At 29.0% G+C, this 22,069-nt stretch overlaps 1 protein-coding gene across 2 annotated transcripts in view; it reads right to left on the reverse strand.

Moving 5' to 3' along the window:
• The window catches only part of Pde11 (Phosphodiesterase 11), a 232,432-nt gene that overhangs the window by 199,273 nt on the left and 11,090 nt on the right, over positions 1-22,069 (reverse strand). Inside the window, exon 1 of one of the 2 annotated variants that reach the window (XM_088197798.1) lies at positions 11,171-11,255. The exons of the other annotated variant lie outside the window; for it this stretch is intronic. Within the exon in view, the coding sequence (XP_088053924.1) occupies positions 11,171-11,222 (52 nt within the window). The 5' untranslated portion in view covers positions 11,223-11,255. Of the gene's footprint in view, positions 1-11,170; positions 11,256-22,069 lie in introns of those variants that run through there. 2 annotated transcript variants of the gene reach the window in all.

Raw genomic sequence — 22,069 nt, forward strand, 5'->3', positions numbered from 1 at the left:
TATATGTTGTGGTTATATAAACAATCGATCGTTGATTGTAATTTATACACCCTGTGTTGAGTTTCTTTATTATTGTTAAATAAAAAAGATAACAATAAAGTTATGGAAACGTTTGTTTGGCGAGAGATTTATTACGAGCGCTGGTAAATTTCGCATCGAGTCCATTAAACGGTTTCTACGATACACAAAAGCCTCGCGTATGAATATTTATATAATTAAAATATTTTTAAGCGGCTCGAAATTATCTATGTAAATAAAAGCCGTGAATATTAATGTAACCTTGCCGCAGAATAATAACCTTATCAGATGTTATGCGCCATTCTTTTACCAAACTAGTGCACGATAAAAACAATAATAAACATATATATTTTACGGCACATGTCATGTACTGCCATAAAAAGGTCGAACTTTTCCGATTTAATAAGCATTAAAAGTCGATAAGCCGAACGTCACGACAAAATTGCCAAGGCGGGGGAAAATTTACCAAAACGCGTTGTTGGAAATTCGAGTTAAACGTATCTGTCGGAAAAGAGGGAAAACCTTTTCCTTAAATAATATTAAAGGTTTATAACCAAGGAAAAGTGTATAATATAAGACGAATGGCCATCTGTTGTTGAAAATCGTTGTAAACGGAGCTATAGCAAAGTTTTGAACCATTTTCAGGAGCGGAAAATTTTATTTTATTATCACTGGCACGTCTCTAAAATATATTTTCAGAACGGTGGAGTGAAACTAATAATAACAAAGGATTAACCAACAAACCGGGAAGAAAAAGTTTGGGATTATGTTTACTTTGGATCTTAACTATTCTACGGTATTATCTAAGATAATGTATTATTATACAGGATGTATAAATTTTGTATAATTTATCTTTTAAAAAACCAAAAGCATGAGAAGCATATGGTATTATAGTGGCTTAAAATTGTGTCAATGTGCTGTAAATTAGCCGCATCGTTAATTATGTCTTAAAATTATTTTGCAGTTGCCAACAAAATGCTGATGATCTACTTGAAGCCATAGTAGTAATATAAATATGACTGCACCCTTAAGGACACGCGATAAAGAGGAGCAGTGATATTTTATTTATTAGTTCAAGGATGAACACGAAGTTGGAAGTGAGTTCTGTAAAAGATTTCCTCGACTGGTTTAGGAACAAAATATTATTCACATAATGTGAATAAATAAAATAATTGTTTTAGTTATAAATTATAAAAAAATATATCTAAGGCTTCCATTTTATTAATTTCGTATTATACTTGTTGTATATGAGACAGTGAATGTGTATTTTTCACTAGTATACATATAATTTCACTTACTGTAGATACATATTTCTGCTAGCGAAAATATAATTTAACTAATAGGCGCTAGTGAAATTATATTTACTGTTAATAAAAGTTCAAAGTTATAGTTAGTTTTAGAACTTATTATTAGTTCAAAATATTCAGATTTCACTGAAGAGCCAGAGAAAAATACCCCATATCACTTTAAATATACATGATTTTTAAATAAAAGTATAGAAGTATCAACAATATTTAAATTATAGAAAATATTTTTTTAATCATCTGTGAATACATCCTGTATACAATACATTTACTTGTGTACAAACAAAAGATCAAAGACCCTCTAAGCCTTCGTCCTCGAAACTGGGACGAGTTAATTTATATTGTGGTGTCAAATACAAACGTTTGTGTTTGAGCATTTCGTGACCTGCATAAGTTCGTGAGATTTTCTTTATCTCTGTATAGGAATAATAGTTAACATAAAAAAACAATTGTGATTTGTGAACGTCGTTAATTTCTAAGAATCGATATTGAATAATACATAAATTTTGTATAGATGATCATACACAAAGACAAAAACACAAGTTTCCCCCATCAATTATCTCCGTATCTTTCCGAATAATTTTCTCTAGAGGGAAAAACTTTATTTGTCTCTTGTTTTCAAAGTTATTCAATTGTACGAGTGTCTTTAATCTGAATGGAAATTTCAACAGGGGTTCGACCTTCTTAGGAATAAGCCTAATTGTGACATATTAATCAATTATAAATATATTTACTAATGAGTAAAAAAATATTTCAAGATATCCAATATTTTCTGATCTAACTAATAAATATCATAATAATAAAAAAATATAGGTTGTGCATAGTGATATATATTAATTGTAAGCTGTACCAATAGTTATTAATAAAGCAAATATATGTCACTGATTTTTATTTCAGTCTGGTGTATTTATTATAGTTGCGATTAGCTCAATAATGAAACAAACATAGATATACATATGCCAGCACGATAGAACAATGGTATAAGTCGGTGACTAATAATAATAAAATACCATATAACACCCAGTGTTTTTTTTTTCAATTTTTATCGTGCTTAATATATCAGAATTATTATGTAAACATAATTTTAATCGATCATCACAAAAAAGGTTTTCTAGATTTTTCTACTCTCATGGATTAACGTAATGAATAATTTAAATTAAATCTAGCTAAGTTGTATATAGTGACATAAGTCAATTGTAATATATAATAATTTTGTTAGATGTAAAGATTAGCTATTAAGCTAAATAAATTAATAAAATAAAAAAATTAATAAAATAAATATTAGTTTATAATTATTAAAATAAAAGTCACTGATTTATAGACTTTGATTGCAGTCTGGTGTCTCGCTATTTACTTAGTAGTTGTTGATTGTGTTTACCTCATTGCATCGCATTGGACTCACGCCTATTTATTTTGTTGCAAATTATACAAAAAGAAATAGAAAAAAATTTCCCATTAAAATACGTTATAATCAGGTCCACTCGTAAAGTTTGAAATTTCGTTCAAAGCGTAATAAAAAGTAATTACGACTTAGAATAAGTATAAGTAAGATCGGATTTTTTTCCGGATTAGAGACACTACACAAAAAACGTGTCATAGCAGTCTCGTGTAATAATGACTTGCCGCTATTGCGACCCTTAATAATACAATATTCAGCGGTTATAAAAATAGTAATTTATAAGATAAAAACTATATTAAATTACCACCAAAATGATTCAAATTAATATGTGATTTTAAATACGTAAATCTCAATCTCAAATAAAAATAGTCATTATGCAATGAATTATTTTTAGAAAATTAACAAAAACAATAGTTTATTTTCGCCCTAAATTTTCGCATTGGTCAAACAGTCTAGAATATAAAAGAGCCAAATACTTTTCCTATCGCAAAAAGAGTATATAAGCGCGAACAAAGTATACTCACAACTCTTATTTTTTCTATTTAACTACCATACTTTTTTTAAACCATTATAAAATATATATTCCTCAACAATAGAAACAATAAAAAAGTGCTTATTTTATATAAATTAAACTGAAAAAATATTAGATTAATATATCAATTATTTGGCGCTCATCATAAGGTTCATTTTGGGTTAGTTTATTATACAATAGTATACTATTTTTGTATATTTTACAAAATAGTATTACTACACAAACTTATTTTTTACTCTGAGAAATTATTTTTAATAAGGATTAAATAGTCAATAGTAAAAAATCTGAGTTAACCGCTAGTGAAAGTTTTTTTATTTGACTAAATTGCGAATATCAACAACAAGCAAGTTAACCTTAAATAATATTATCAGTAAAAAAAAATAGGTTTATCATAAAATATTTTTTCATTTTCATTTTGCGCCACATTTCTATCAAATATTGTAATTTTAACCTAATTTAAATCCCTCTTGAGAATCCCTAAGCTATTAAAATAAAGTTAAAACTAATAATTCTAATTATTTTTATTTGTGAAAAATATTTAAAGATTTTTTATGTATTTAATCCTATTCCAACATATTTCGAATTGAATATTTTTTACGCCTCAAAGTAACGTAATGCATTGAAATATATTCCGCGTACTGTTTGATATTGAAATTTTAAGGACATTGTGATGTACATATGTATGTTGTATTAAAAAATGTCATGTGCGTACGCATTTTTGCTAATTTGAATATGAGTAACATCTGGAATGTTTAAAATGGTATACTTTAACATATTCTACTTGTGAAATTTTATATATTGTATAATAATGTAATCTAAATAAAATTAAGACCATCGTGACAAGTTACCTTAAAGCGTCACAGATAATAAATTATATGTACATAGTAAGAAAGAAAAAAAAACTGGACCAGCTCCTCGTAGCTGACATTAAACAGATTAATGTGAAATATCAATGACTTAAGAAACCAACTAGATTCTTAAAACACATTTTATGCACAATTTGTCACCCTTTGTATGAATAGGATTGATTTTTGTGTCTTTCCAAAGAACAGTAAAATATGACGTTTAGAGTATTAGAGCAAAAATACGTTTTATGAATTACTAAAACATATCTATATTTAATATTTAGTTCAACATTAAATATAGTTAGACCACAAGTATATTCGTAAATTGAAACACATACGTCCATGGGGATTTCCTTTGGTAAAATATTTCAGTCGGTTTATCAGGTTGGATGGTTTAGAACTGAAATAGTTTTACACTACCTCGTGAAAATTTATAAAATATAACATGAAAGATAATTTTATTATACACATATAAATTCGCATCTACTAGATCAGATCTTATCTTAATTTGCTTGAACGACGGTTTATTTTTTTTATGATTTATGTGGCATACTAAATGTTACATTTGGATTCAGTAGATCTAATTATACGATGGACTATATTTATATTATAATATTATATCAACCACCCCTTGAATGATATAAGTATCGTCGTTGTACATTTTAATATGCTTATTATATAATACCGATTGAACAAAATGTTTTATGAAAAATTGTTTACGGTCGTCTGAATAAGGCAACATCGAGTGAATAGGAGGGGCAATTATTTCACCCCAAAAAGGGGTGAACATTGGGCTGGGTGTGTTGCTAAACAAAAAAAATTAATTGAATTTTTTATAAGAAGAATTCGCAACTGAATAAATCTATACGTATATGTATGTAAATAAAAAATAATTGAAATTCCCTTGAAGCTGTACATGTTCGAAATATGTAATTAAATTATTTCCAAGAAATATTTTATTTTTATATAGACACAAGTCAGTCTTTAAAATCTGGTATTTTTTTTTATGAAAATCTGTTTATTTAATTTAAAAAAAAACACTATTTACATACAAAAAAATATTCGTTCGATTATCGCTCTTAAATTTGATTATAAATAATATTAACTTACATAAAAGCGACAAGGTTTAAATTAATGGCATATGCTAAAAATATTATCAGAAGTTTTTCTAAGAAATATCGACTGGAAAAATACTCATTGTTCTTTCAAAATAACACACTTTTATATTCTAAGAAAGTATTTTTATGTCCAAACATGATGGTCTATATTCATATCTATGAAACAATTTATTTTTATGTATTCCTTGTAAAAGTTCATGATAAAATTAGATTAAAAAAATAGGCAAAACTATTTATTTTAAATAAAAATTTATTTTTGCAATTTGCAATCTTATTATGATTTCTGCCTTAACAATAAAATTTGAACGTAAAAAAACGTATACTAAAGAGAAAAAACCATATATTATTTTATTACATATTATCCTTCATGCATAACGTTTTATGCCTATGTTTTGAAAAACACTAAGAGAGCAAGTATAACGAAATGCGACTTTCTCGAGAACACAATATCGTTAATATGAGTTTCATACAATATAGGTAGATATTTTCTCATATTCTATTATAATAACAAACAAGCACATTCGAATAAGTTACATAGAAACGATGTATCTAATGTTACCAAGAATATATTAGGCCGTAATAATAATTCAATTAAATTTAAGAATGTTTTCTTAGGAATTAATTTTATTCTTACAATTCGGGTAACCAAAAGCATATTAAGTATTTATTTAGCATGGGTTTAATCAGAAGATACGGTTATATAGCTTTGGCTTTATATCATTAATGAAAAGTAATGTAACCGATTTATTTTTATAGGACGAAAGTAAATAAATTTATTTTTATTTATTTGATTAATATTGAAATAATATTAACTATTTTATGTGTCCCTTAATGCCTTGATAGAGGTATCTATTATAATATTTATTTTATCTCGTGTCATAAAGTAAACACAAACAAGGCCACGTCGAATGGTTACTGAATATTTAATGGCGTATAAAATAAGTGGGAAGCTATGGATGAACCTTCGTTCATTAGTGGGAGTATCGAATTGACTTGATAAAATGTCGATCTTATCTAACGTATATCACATAATATTTTTTTATTTAAATAATTCAGAGATTAGATTTTAAAATATACACGAAACAGACAATCTAAATTGCATTAACTAGTGCATGCAAAATCACAATGATACTGCAAAATACGTCAAAACACAACAACCGGATGTGTTTATCGCATGTGTACAATTCAAAGCATGCACTTACCCACGGCACAATCTAAATTGAAGAATGCGGTTGGGTGTCATTAAAAATTCAACTCAAAACAGTGAAAATTGATTGAGACAGTAAGGACGGAAAAATGCACCCTGCTATTGATTTATTTTAATAAATTAACGGCCAAAGAAACTTTCTTCAAAGCTAAAAATATTTTTTTACTTTGAGGCGTCTGAGAGAGAGGTCTAATTTGAATTTCAAAGAGTGAAAATCCGTGGACCCTTTACTATTGACAAACGAACCGATTCTCGCCGAGATGGTTCCAGAAGATAAAGATTCGACCCTGATTCTGCTTTGCAAACATTTATGCCGCATACATATTGTAATGTGGTATAGGTAAATGTGCATATATTTATATATGGTTTTGGTTTATTTCAATACTTCGGCATATCCGTGCATTTCTAATGCATAATATGCTCCTCTTTTGGGAGTTAAATTCTCAATGCAACTTTAAATTGTAATATCATGGTTGGTTGGGTTTAAATTTATTACATATTTGAAAATCTTCGGAAAATAGAGATTCAGCTTTGAGTTTCACAAGTTTTACCAAACAATTTTTGCTGGGTACGGAAGTCTTAAAGATTAAGAAGATCGTGGACGTTCTTTTTCAGTTACTAACAATCAACTAAATTTAATTAAAAACACTAACAACAATCCAAGAGTTTGCACAAAAATAGACGCTAGTTAATATACTAAAATAAATAAAAGCTCAAAAATGAGTGCTTCACGATCTTAATGAATAATATTTGAGCTTTTTTCGCGCAACATAAACGATTCGTTTCTCGAACGTATTGTAACGTGCAAATTTGTGGCGACCGTTATACTCTAAAGCGATAACGATGTTTCTTAGAACTGAATTTTTAATTTATTTTTAACGATTTTCAGTATCACTTTAAAATAATTTATAGAGAAATATAAGAAAGCGTGATATCATATTTTTAATTAATATAGTAATCGCTGGTTTATCAAAATAAATTTTAAGTGCTTTCGCCAGGCGTTGGAAATATCAAGAGATTTGAGCGATCCACAAAGTGAATGTAGTAATAAAAAAATAAATCCATAGAGAAAAAGTGGTAATAAAAAACTCGCATCTTAAAAGACCAATAAAGTCTTTCTATTATATTTGATTCATTACATTATATTGGTACTCTTTTGCGTTGTCTTTATTATGATTCATAATAATATCGCAAAAAACATTATATCCACATTATAGAAGCAAAAAAGTTTTTGATTGATATGTGCTATACATTTTTTACAATTAAAATAAACTACTATACATACATAAAAACTTAATCGTTAGTCACTAGTTCATTAAACTTGATTATACTAAAGTGTAATGAACTGCGATTTCAGATTTCCGTAATCACACACCCTAAAGGCGAATTGACTTAAAATTTCCAAATCTACATTCGGAAAGCAATAGAACATCCCACTACATTATTTGAAAAAATCTAAAATAATACAATAGACGTACAAGTAGTCAAGACGTACGCCCGCGGTCTTCTGATTCCTACCAATGTACGTGGTAGGGATACGGTGGACCCACAATACTGGTAGCACAACCAGACCCGACACCATCAGCGCTCAGACCCGTTCCTTTACTAATTACTAAGATATTTTACCGATCTATTCTATCAAAGCGACTACAAAAAGTAAATTTTAACAGTATATCTTTCACAAAAATAGGCGGTAAAGTACTAATTCTAAATTGATTCACACAGATATTAAATTAGCTAATTTAAATTGCAAATGAATACATTATAAGTACAGTATAAAAAACGTTGTTACTGATGAATTCAATATAAAAAAGTTTTGATAACCGAATAACTATAAACATAATGTTCCCACCTGATTTTTATAATCAAGAATAGCCCTTACCCACCGGCCCATTAGAAATCCATAGCTTTAACAACCTGTAGACTTCGTATAGTCAACTGTATGCCAACAAATTGTTCCTCCTCATCACTATTTATGTAAGAGATAGAATAATTTTATTAAAACTATTAAATATTAAAAAAAATGTTTTATGAAAATAATTATCAGAAGCTCTGCGCGCGTTGGGTGTCAACAATAAGAAAAGACGCGAAATTTTGAACCAATAAACTAGTTTTCATGCTTACGAAATATTGTTAAATAAATAAAAAGAGCGTTGTCCAAACTGTTTATCTTTATTTTAGAATATAACTCGTATATATACACTATAAAAAATCTTAAAATGAAAGAATGTTCCTACAAATTATAAACTCAAACGGAAGCTCTACTTAGGTCATTTCCTACAACGGTGGCAACACTGTCACGTAATAACATAAAGCTCGGCTGTAATAGCTTCAAAGGCGCTAACAAGATGTATCGCCGAGACGCTATCAATTTTCAGGAAGCGCGGAAAATTGTGGGCGTCGCCCATTTGTCAACGACACCATTGTCGTTTATTAACATGGCGAAGTAGCGTCGCGATGGCAAAATAATTAAAGGTTGAAGAAGCTAAAGAAGTAGGGTAATTCGTTAAACGCTGACCAGTGGCGAATGGTGATTAATCAACGATAATTGGCGAACGGATGAAGAAAGCAAAAAAAAATATGTTTGATATTTGTAGCTGGTGCGTATGAAATGTCGTATTTTATTCCTCTAATTTTAAGACACAAATATAAAATAACGAGACAGAAATCTATATTATTATTCAAAATATTTGTTATTATTTTTGCCTGTCTCAGTGAGACTCTTTGATGACATGCTTTTATATCGAACGTTATACACTCATCCCTCGATTTACGCGGTAGATACGTTCCAAGAAATATCGCGTAAATCGAGTCATTTGTAATAAAAATAATAGCATAGTATTACGTGCACTTTTTAAGAATAAGTTAAAAATAACTTGCAAAGTGAAAAAGTAAAATATTCAGTAACACGCGTGCACTACAAAAACTCAAAACACATTGTATGAACAGGGAGAGATGTTCCAGGTGTAGATCAAGTGCAAGAAGTGGGAGTAAGTCATTAAAATATAGGTTTGTACATTACCACTTTACATGTGTGAAACATTTAAATATAAATCACTTGATATAGCAAACAATATCACCAGAAAAGTCACATAAAAAAACCGTTAAAAAACGCTAGTAACAACGTCCTAAAATAAAATATTATTAGTATTAGTGAATACAAAACAATTAAACATATACTGCGTATTTATTTAGTTCTTAAGCTAAATATGCCAATAAAATCATTTAAAAAATCTATATATTTCTCTCTATCTCCACAAACATTTTGACAAACTTTTTTTATTACTTATATTCCATCGCCATCTGTCAGCCTTCCTACGTACATTCATATATCACTAATCTATCTTAAATGTCTTACAAAGTTTTGCTGCTAATGGTCTCAATCTTTACTAAACACAAATTTATTTTTTATTTTATTTGATTTCATTGAAAATTTTTTTTTTAATCTTTCGTTATAACCTGATAGGCGTTAGCCCGGTGCGTTATAACGGAGTGAATCAGATGTAATAAATATATACAAGTTTGTAAATCCGTGACATCTATATAATTAATTAAAAATTATTTTGTGTATTATAATTTAAAATTAATATATGTATTTTTATAAATAAAAATGAGATTAAAAAAATTAAACAAAATAAGACGACGATAAACGGTACATCCTAATTAAAAAATATATATATTTGAAGTATTATTTAAATTTAACATGCTGTGTTCCGCTTATTTTTTCCAAATAAGTCGCAGTATTTATTGTTAAAGTCACAATTTATATTCTAAAAAAGTAATTTCGACGCCTTAAAGTTATAAACTATATTTGAATAGTGAAAAGGCTTAATGAATTTGTTAAAAAATTTAACATATCAGCAATGCTACTGTTTATAAAAATTAAAAACCAATATTGTTTAGCAATTAGACAATATTGAGTTTTTTAGAAGTGGATATTATTTTATTTCTGTATTAGATTTAATTTAATAGTTATTTTAATTCAGCAAAAGTTCATGTTCTGTTTAAAGGGTCATTAAAACAAAGCTTTGATAATAATAATTATGATCTCTTGACTATTATTTAAAGGGATGTTGTAAGAAAGATATATACACATCTAAGCTACAAATAACACAAGCTAAATGTACCTATAAGGGCAATTATTAAAGAAAGACACTGAGCCACATTAACAACGGCAATGATCGACGTTGCATTATTTAAGATAAATGCTTACTAGAACAATTCGATTTTAAAAATAAATTTGTATAAAAATACAAATGTAGACGTTGAATCGACGACGATAAACGGTATGTCTAAATTAAATAAGGGGAAGCAGTATACTGAACCACATTAACAACAACGAATGACGAATAAAATATAACACAATTAAAGATGTTGCGTGGACGACGATAAACGGTACATTTAAAAAAAAATAAACTATGCTTAAAGAATTATTTGAATAAAATACAAAATGTATTATTAATAAAACGACTATAATTATTAATTGGAATATTAAAAAAATGAGGTATTTGTATTATAAATTTGATAATATTACATAAATATTATATATTTATTATAAATTTAACGAACCTAATGACCGCAAAGTGTACATAGCTGTATTTTAAAACTAACACATGATATGTGATATGATTCAATCTAGTGACGTAATTATCAAAGTTGATGAACGCGTCACTTTTACTGTAATAAAAGCAATGGACCCATTGCATATTTAATATTGAAAAATTACATAATGAACTAAATAACACACCTGCACATTTGTCACATTCCTCTTCAGGTATAGGTTCGATGGACAGATCCATTCAGATGCAATGCAGAGACTTGTTACACCAACAGAAGCCAAAGAGCGAATGCCTATTTATTTTCAATGCAAGGCTTTGCGATATCACGATAATGAATATCACTCATACGTACATGGCAATATAACGAGGATCGAGTGGCCATATGTCCAAACCATACGGTTTAGATATGATATAATACATATAGAGTCGAGGCGTTGGAAAGCTCGGCAAACACTATCAACTGGGATAATTCATGTCCAATGATAATAGAAGCAAAGCAAAAACGATATATCATCATCGAGTCATAATTGAGGTACACCAACAGCATTATTCTAAAAACAATCTTATTTTTATTTAGTATAATGTACAAATCTGTTTATTTTTAGCCCCTCAAATAATAAACATATATATGAGGATACATGTATATGTATTTTAAATGGACGTTTACTCCAATTTATTGGCGCGGAGGCGATCTCGCGAAGGAAAGATTTTCCCGGAAAACCCATCCTATCAACAAGTCAGCTAGCAAGAGATTTTTCACGGGTAAAAAAATACATAATATATACCGCCCTAGAAGCATTAGGTAATGTATGAACGTAATTTATACGTATCAGGCGAGAGAGAGGCCCTTTGTTGGAGAAAAGCTTAAAAAAAAGTTACCCAGTAGGTACGTATGTATGTATGTACCTACCCCAGACGCAAAAATCGGTAAACAGCAACCGAGAGGAAAGTTGATATTGTACCTACGTGATTGGGGTCGCGTGTCCAGAGCAAAGGGTCATTTTTTATCGATCATAAACGATTTGGCAACACCAAAGCGAAAATCGAATTCATTTGGAACCAATGCCTTATCGAAAACAACTGCTTCGGTAATTGAATTTCCATTTGGCCACCCTTCAGAATTATATCAGAGAATTCCTTATAAACATTATGTATATAATTTCAGTAAATATATAAATATTAACGTAAACAACAAACAACTTAAGAAATTCAATTTCATAAACAAAAACACAAATTTTAATTAAAAAACGAAGTATATTTTGCAAAATTATATTAATTATGTTTACACAAATTGTAGATACATAATAATGTATATGTGAGTGATAGCATAACCTAAATTCAAGGCTCAAAAAACTAATTAGCTTATGCGCCCCGTAGATTTTATAAGAAACGAATTTTTTTTCGTCAGCATAAACATCCGATTGCGTATCAGAGCGAACGTCCATTAAACGATAATATTCATTAACATTTCCAAAACACTTTTTACTTAAAAATGTCGAAATAGCTTAGTTCGTAAGGTCTAGACTGGACACCAAGAGACCGCGGGCTCGTGCTACGACAGCAGACTCGATTTTTTATCATCTAATAATTCAACATTATAATACACATAATCATTTATAAGTAATAATTTTAGTCTGGTGGTTAATTTCATTATGTCAGATCACTTTAGCCAGTTGGTACAGATTTACCCTATTATAACGCATTAGGCTTTAAAAATAGTTTTTTTTTTCAAATAATAAAAAGGCACTCGTTAGTGCGAAATGCGCAGAAATGCAGTGCTTACATATTAAAAATTCAATAGAATGTCAACATTGCAAATATTACCGATCTACCGTGCGCTTTTGAGTCTGATAAGATCTGTAGTATACAATAACAAAGAGTCTGGTTTAGCCGCAAAACATCAATATTAGTCAGAGGATTGACGACTGGTAGGGACGTTAGACTTATTCGCAATTCTTAATGATATATAATATCAAACGCCGCCAAACGACATTATTACTTCCTTCACTTCGCTTCCGACTCGGAATAAATGAGAGCGACACGTAAGAGTTCAACTCGATCTTCGATACACGAATATGTACATATTCATTTTTGAACAAATTTTATTGCTGTTTCTTTTATATTAAAAATATTTTATATAAAAATAATAGTTTTGCTCAAAAAATAAAGAATAGTATCCTTATATCAAGCATTTTAAAAGCAAAAACTTGTGAAAATTGTGCCTTAAATAAAGCTGATGATGGCGTAAATAAAATCTAAACCATGATTGAAAGTGATGCCATTTTACGACACGTAAAGTTGGTCGCACATTTTACTGCCACTACTGTTTCAAGACAGTTACAAAACCTTGGAAAGATCATAAAACCCGATACTTGGGTGCCGCATCAATTGAGCGATAAAATGTAGTGTGCTGAATTTCTACTCGCGATTAATTATTTAAACGCAATAAAAACAACTTAAAACTGGCGATGAAAATTTGATTAAATCAAACAATAAAGACTATTTAAAATGCTATATTGTACAAAAATAGTAGATATCGTGTATTACTGCCAACAAATCAAACTAGCAATTCCACTAAGAACTGATCAAATCTATGAGGTTCACTGACGACAGGTAATGTACCGTAAGAAAATATTTTTTACGCGTTAAAAGCGCCAGAAATCAAACCATCTGTTTTTACGAGATATGGAAAATTGTTGCGCAATTTTTGTATATTTTATGAATGCCGATAATAAATCTGAATGGATTAATCTAAAAGCTTTGCAACGATCGATCAACTATATAATAAAATACAGGATAGGATCCGAAACAACAGTTCGCAAACATTTTTTAATTTGTAACGATCCAATTAAAAAACAGACAAATATAATTCAAACTAAATATTCTTTATTGTCCGTCGTAGCAAAAATGGATGAGTAAGATATCTCATATAAAATAATCTCTACACGGACCTCATCTACAGTGTTATCGGGGAGTCTATTCTAGTTTGTCACTGAATGTGGATTAGCAATGTTGAATAAAGTGTGTTGTAATATAGCTGATGTTGAAAGATTCCAAGAAGTCCATCAATAACATGGTAACAAAAACTAGCAAAATTGCATAAAAATTTTATTCATAACTTCATCATCAAGACCATTTAGCCGAGCTCCTAAATTGGAACTCGAGAGTTCGTACGAAGTCAAAAGCAAAAGAAGGCATAAACAAAGAAAATTGAAGGAGCAGCCGCTTCCCTCCTCACGTCACCTTTAGTCCAGATTGTGCGTGACGTCATTATCGAAAGGAAATTACTGATGTAAATTTTTCAGAATAAATTATTAAATAGAAAACTCCTTCTGAAAACGCTTTTTCGTTAACCACTCTCATGTATTATTTATTTTTTTAAATATGGAAGAAGGTCATCGATTACATACATAATTTCTTGATCTTATTTCTGTATATATATATAGAAAAAATGGACGAAAATATCTTACAACACAATACAAGACAAGATATATTGGTCTAATAATAATTGAAGGTCTTATTTTTCAGTGTCATATTGATCACATGGTAAACTCCAATTATTAGAATATTATACAGATTTCAATATATTTTGTTGCGTGCTATATTTAAGGTCATCTATAATATTTTAGTCCACAGTCACCTCACATATCTAGCATGTGTGTGGGGATGTACCGCCGAATATCGAACGCACAACCTTCAAATGAAGCAAAAATAAAGTTCTAAGATAGACTGATATCTTACTTATATCGATTTTCTCTAAATACCTATTTGGTTGGAAGAAACGCTTTAATTAAAATATAATACATAAACCTAAAGGCAATAAATTCAGCTTTGGGTACGTTGTCATAATAAATGTAACGTCAATAATTATATTATTTATATAAAAAATAAATATTAAATCAAACATAGATCAATAAAAATATATCTTTTATAAATAATGGTGTATAATATTAATTGAAAAATAGCACAGTATAAGAAATGTAATTAAGATATTCGCCGAGGATCCAGAAATGAAAATCCAATATCTTTGTGATCGCAAATGTCAAATAAACGCGGAAGTTGATTTTTCCTTCGAAATCCGAGAGTTTGTCAAGTGTCCGATTACAACGGCAGTTCAGTCAATCAAAATCTAAATAAAGCCCAAAGATTTACGATAACTAATATATTATAAATACGTTTATTTGATTCTATCAATGGATTATTCAAATTTTAATTTAGTCGAGTACTAAACTATTTTTGTAACAAAAACACAAATATTATTTTCACAATTTGTAAGATGAAATTTTATAATTTTCAAGATGAAACGGAAATTGGAGTGAACATATTAAAGTTCTTGATAGTGGCGAGATTCCAGTCGAGCTTTTTAGGTATGATAAAGCTGCATTTTTCTAATGCATACATCAAATAATTGAAATAATGGAGTGATATGTCCCATACAATTTAATATGGATTTTGACAGTGTATACAGATGAATACTATACGAAGAAATGCAATTGAGATTATAATTTAATAAAAACTTTAACCTTATCAAATGAACAATGAAAAGAAACGTTCTAAAATAAAAATATGAAATAAAATAAAAAATAGACAATTGGGTATCGCACGAAAGTAAACATCTTTTCGTGCGGTACCCATTTGTCAATTTTTTCAACTTTTTAAAGCAGCCAGATGTCATGAAACAGTTGCTTAGTTGTCTGTTGCGAGTATCAAAACAGTTGTTTTAGGATTATTTTTAATAATATTTCTCAATATTTTAGCTGAAGTTTAAAAATAAATTTCAGATAAGTTTAACACTTTAAACGGTCATAAACCAGTTGCATCGTTAACTTGGTAGTCATTAAAACGACCGTTTCAAACATTATGAAAAAGAAATACCAATTCGCCTCGACAAAAGGACTAACAGTATAAGAAACTACTCCGTATTGAACCATTGCGTTATAATTGAAAGATTCTACGGATCATCTGTTAGCATCCATAAAAAACACTTTGTGCGTTTTTATGTGTGATACATCATGCGAAAAATTTACTATTGTTATACGAGTCCCCAATCGGTCGATCCCAATTACGATTGTGAATTTTGAAAATAATAATGATAAATAATATCGAGGTCGTAAGACAAACTAATTTTTCTAGATTTGTGCTTATCTGTTAATGACACGGTTTAATGGTCAAAGTAAAGGACCCCTTTGTGGCCCTGTAGCTTATTGTTTGACAACTGTTTTTAGTCAATTTTTCTAGTTTTTGCAAACATGTCAATAATAGACATCTTGGAATCTTTTAGCATCGGCTTTATTACATTACATTTTCTTTAACATTGGAAATACACAGTATACATTTCAATGATAAACTACGGTAGACACCCGATAGCACGGTAGATAAGGAGCGTGCTAAGTGGGAGCGTTGACTCGGGGATTAGAAAATACAAAATGAGTTACATACGTTTTTTCGTATAAAATCGACAAATGTTTAAAAGATTTAGCGCAAAAAAATAAATTAGGATCACTAATTCATACATATTGTTAAAATACGGACGTACAAATGCATATGGATGTAAAGTGTTTACATTTTTTACACTCGCATTTCTCAGCTTAGGCAGGAGAGCTAAAATCAACAACTTTTATATTTACGTCTATATGTATTTGTTTTACAGTTATATTTTTAACTGAGATTATTTTGTAAGGACTGTGCTTACATTACCTTTTAGTGCGAGAAATAAAAAAAATATAGTAGTCAATAAATTATTTTTATTTTCTCCAATCTATATGTATTTATTTCACAAAGGAAAAATTTTATTTCGGTGGCTGACATAAAACGAAACGCTTGATATATGCACGTATTGTATTTCTTGATTCCAATGTTAAAGAAGAAAAATTTATAATAATTCCTTTGAAAGGAACAACAAGGAACAACAAAGGAGAAGATATTTATAGCGTTTTCAAACACTTCATAATATATAAAAAATAACCCATAAAGAAACTCGTTTCTTGCACTGTGTAGAGAAAATAATGATTACTCAAATTTTATTTCATATCATTGTATAATCCACCAACAAGTCTAATGCGATTTAAATTTGAAAGATTAGATTAGTAAAAAAATATTATGATTACAATGAGTATTATACTAGAACAAATATTAGATTAATTCAATAAAAGGTTTACTGATTTTATTGAGCTTAACAAAATGCAGTTTTCTATCATCACATTAAAATACAAATTAAAACAGTATCCGAAGCCAGGTTAAAAAGTGTAATTTCAATTAAATGTATTCTCTTAGTCGTTTAAGTACATCAATCATATGTTAGTTTATTACATCTTAATTTAATTTAAATAAATAAGTAAGGCAAAATATGCATTAAGGAAGAATCTAAGTGATATGATGTAAATGTTGCAATACTATACAATGTATTTTTCTATACAAGGTTTTATAAATAAGTCTTGCAAACTTTATTACATTTGAAAATAACACACTGATATGTTAGCAATTCAAGTCATAAGACAATAAGACGATAAACAATACACAAAAAGCATCCAATAAACAACGTCATAAAGTAAGTATAAAGTATGTTTCAATGGCGTTTAATAAAGTTACTTCGCTTAATGTTTTTTTTTCTAACCCTTCTATGGTTGAAATCTGTAAAATGAGTCTTCCAAGGTTGATACGAAATGTTTAGAAATATATGTTTATACATATAGAAAGATATATATCAAAATATACGTACTGATTAGGGATTATCTTTCGTTTTATATAGATCGACGTGTATCGCGTCATTCTCAACTAAACACCGCAGTTTACTGACGTTCAATGTCATGTGCAGTATGTTAATGTAAATGCTGGCATTATTATCCATTTAATAGACCAAACAACATTAGCAAACTAGTTTTAAACTGATACATGTGTACACATGTATGTATTTATTTTATACACAAAACGTACGTACGTATAAACATGTACAAATAAATACCATTGACCTGGATTATATGATATAGCAAATAATTTACAATGAACTTAGACTTCGTACTCGAGAAACTCGATAGACTTTTTTTGCTGACAGTTACGTGAATGTCAAAGTCAACGTGAATACACACGTACAGTATTCCTCGATAATCATTGTGCAAATATAAACAGCACGTAGATTACGAATGTATAGTGGTTTTGTAGAAATTAACTGAAACATATGCGTTTTTAAGCGTTACTGACTATCCACAGACTCATTCTTGTATTTTTTATTCATTAAAGACGAAATCAATGTGTATCGTTTACCAGGTCGTATGTCCCTATCTACTGTATCTAGGTATTAGTTTTTCTTACATAATCATTAAATATTTTTAATTTCCCGTAAACGATTCTTGTGTTTTAAGCAAAAAAATCTCTTTTTTATCAGAAAGGTTTTTTTTAAATTATTATTTTAATTAGTTAATTCAACAATGTATGTACAAAAATATATATACTTTTACAAAAACACATAAGGATGAGTTGAATTTGAGAATTTTATAACCAAGCAGGTAAGAAATAGAAACTTAGTTACCAATTTAAAAATATATTAAACTTATGTTGAAGAGTTTCTAGAATGCTAATAATTTTAAATTTATCAAAGCGCCTTTAATTGCGAGGTTGCTTTTTATTGGGCAATTATTTAGAATCTTCTGAATTACTGTAAAAATATATTGTTTCATTACGACTTCATTCGTCTATAGTAGCAACTGCTCAAATTCAACGTGTTTTATAACCAGCATTCATCAACGTTACTACTTCCGATTAATATTTGTTTTCACAACTAAAAAGATTCATTTTTGTAAAAAAAAAATAGCTTGAAAAATCAAACTTTAACAATAGAATTATGGCACTTACAAAATAAATAATGTTGGAAAATTACAAAAATGACATTTTGGGTTCATGATAAATCTTAGAATAAAGACTAATTTTAAGTGGAAAAACTAGTAATTAATACTTGTATGAAGTCTACATTTTTTCATCACGAATTAAATACAAATATAAAAAAGACAATCATACAGAAAATAACTATCTGATGTTTTTATTTTAACAGATGGAAAGTCTTGTCTGTCAGCTCTAAATTGATTAAAAATGCTTAGTATACATATACACATTGACAAATATAATACGCTACAGTTAAGTTTGTACAAATATTATATTTAACTATGTATTTTTCCTGAACTGTGTAAAGTTGGTGTTCGTCACGGAAGCACTGAAATATAAAACAGTGGCGTGAAACGACCATAAAGTTAACTCACAAAGGCGATAGTAATTTTATTATGTATTTGGCAAATAATGCATGACGCAGTTTTCTCAAAGTTTTAGCACGTGCAATGCAATAAACGTGTCGGTTTTGCGTCTAGTTAGAAATATATGCATGTTTATCTTAAAATAGCAAACATCTAAATTTAAGTTTATGTACATATATTATCATATACAATAAATATAGTAGAGCAAGTTTACATATACAATATCAGAAATTGATATTTCAACGGTATTATTATATGGTAATTTACACATTGCTTATAATTAATGTCGTTTTTTTAATGAAGGAAAAAAATTACTTTTAATTGTTTATTTTTAATTTTTTTTTAATTCATTAGTATAAAAATCTGAAGGCTTTGATGCAAAATATTTCGATAGTTACATTTATAATACAATTTTCCATCTAGAAAGTGTTGCATCGATCGAAATACATGGAAGTCAGATGGAGCAGGGTCTGGAGAATGAGGTGGATAAGATAAAATGTTCCAGATAAAACCACACTGTTTACAAGTATAGGCCTATTTTATAGCCAGCTAAATAAAATAATAGCATGCCGTTATTTTTTGACCAAGTTTAAGAGTTTCATATGCAATTCTACAATACGCAAAAAATAACTTTTATACAGCAATCATGAGCTTTGCTATTTGAATTTTTGCCAACGACGATTGTTGTAATAAAACACCCATTTCTTATCCCAGATTATAAAATGATCGAGAAAAGATGACCAGCTTCAAGATCCTAATATTTTTTTCGCTTAATTCACGTGAAACCTATACACATATCCAAGCCTTTCCAGTTGTCTGAAAGTGTATGTGCACTGTTGAATCGAACTGGTTTAGATTCTCAACCAACTAATGGAACCAGGACTATATTTTCTGGTCTCCCACAGTCGGGGCTACTCTTGATTTTATAATTATACATTCTATTTTTTAAATCATCTTTGACGTTTGCAAATATCTAATGAATCGCCTACTAAAATATTCATACAACATGCAATTTTATATAAATTGTTCAGTTGGTAAAAATACTGCAAAGGTAAATTATAGTGCCAAATTTTTTTTAAAAGATCGGAATATAAAGTCTAGATGTGCATCAACACAGATATTACAAAAAACACTCAGGTATTAACGGCCAAAACAAGACTGTCTGATTTTTTTTAAAACGACATTTATTTCAGCATACCTAATAAAAAGGTAAAATATTGTTACAAAAATAAATGTGAATATCCTAGTTTATTATTTTTTGTGTTTTTTCTCTATCATTAATGCATTATTAAAAAAAATCACTAATATAATAAATAAATTATATTGTCTTACTCCACTTCATTTTTGTTTTGTCCTGCTTATCCCAAGATTTCATTCGGAATTTCTGGAATGCTTATGGATATTCATAAATGTGGGCAACAAAACCATCGAAATGTACAAATTACGTGTGGCCGAAGCGCAAGATTCAGGGTTTTAATTGCGTTCCGCCCCCTACGAAACAAGGTCGCCCTCGAGTTTACGCCCCATTCGCCCCTTATCGCCGTTCGAGCAAAGGGCTCGGATTATTGGGCGTAAAACGAGTTTTAACAGCTCTGAATCTCGTGCCTTATCGGAGGCTTTTTGCGTCATAAATCGTCAACGTCATAAACGACACGGCTTCGAATAGATTAGGAGGAAAAATCGATCAATGATTAACGATGAATGTAAACGATACTACCCCGGCAAACGATAAATGTTTTTGTTGTAGAGATTGCTTAGTAAAATATGAGATAAACTTGAATGTAATAAATGATTTTATTTAATTATCATGATAGATCAATGGAATAGTATGTAATTAATCCCCGAAAGACGTGTTCTAATCAGGCGCGTACGGTGAGATACTTTACCTTTCGCTCGCTCGCGTGTTAAGCAACGAGAGTGAGTGAGAGATAAGGTCCACAGAACGCACGCCCTTATCTCACCGTACGCTCCTGGTTCTAATATGATATGAACCTTTGTGTTTTTCAATTTTCTATCTATCTAGGCGAGTAAAATTAGTGATTATTATATAAATATAATTCCAATCAAAGATTAGGTTTTCATATATTTTCATAATCGCAACGGATATCGTAATAAATCATTCAATTCGAGCCAGGTTGTATAAATTAGAAACAAAAAATCTCAAATAATGTACTTCAGCTCATAGAGAATATCATATATGTATAAAAAAATATCAGAAAATATAAATCAATCTTAATGATGGTTAATATTGTCTAAATATTTTGTGACACATATAAGTATTTATGTTGCAAACTTTACAAGATTCAAGAAGTAAATTAGTTAAAAAGGCGAAAATTATTTCAGATAGTCCCATATTATATAAATACGTGACTGTTTTCGCAGTATTACTGCTTCATGTAGTCTATAAGCCGTCACGAATATCGAGTTCAACTTTGGTGGCTGTTTTATATTTTTCAAGAAATCTCGACAATTGAAAAAATATGCAGTATGTATTTATATTTTTGTATATGGAAAATCTTTCAACTGATTAAATTTACAGAAATTTAGATCAATATTACATATAAATTATATTACAATAATTAATTAAATTATAAACGAAAGCAAAAAATAATAAAACATTTTAAAAACATACAAAACATACGATAATACAATTATTAATAATTGTTATTTCCAGAGTCGGTCATAAAACTTATTTTTTTTAAACAATGTTTTCTGACTTTTATTTTAAAATCTATGTTCCTTTTCGTACTACCTGCTCTGAATAAAGTTGTGAATTAAGCTGAATAAAACCACCACTTGTTTAAATTTAAGTTTAATTAAAAAAAAAAGTGATTTGAATAAAATATT

Source organism: Plectrocnemia conspersa, unplaced genomic scaffold, assembly GCF_051122295.1.
Source record: "Plectrocnemia conspersa isolate PC_06_02 unplaced genomic scaffold, ASM5112229v1 ptg000011l, whole genome shotgun sequence".
Lineage (NCBI taxonomy): Eukaryota > Metazoa > Arthropoda > Insecta > Trichoptera > Polycentropodidae > Plectrocnemia > Plectrocnemia conspersa.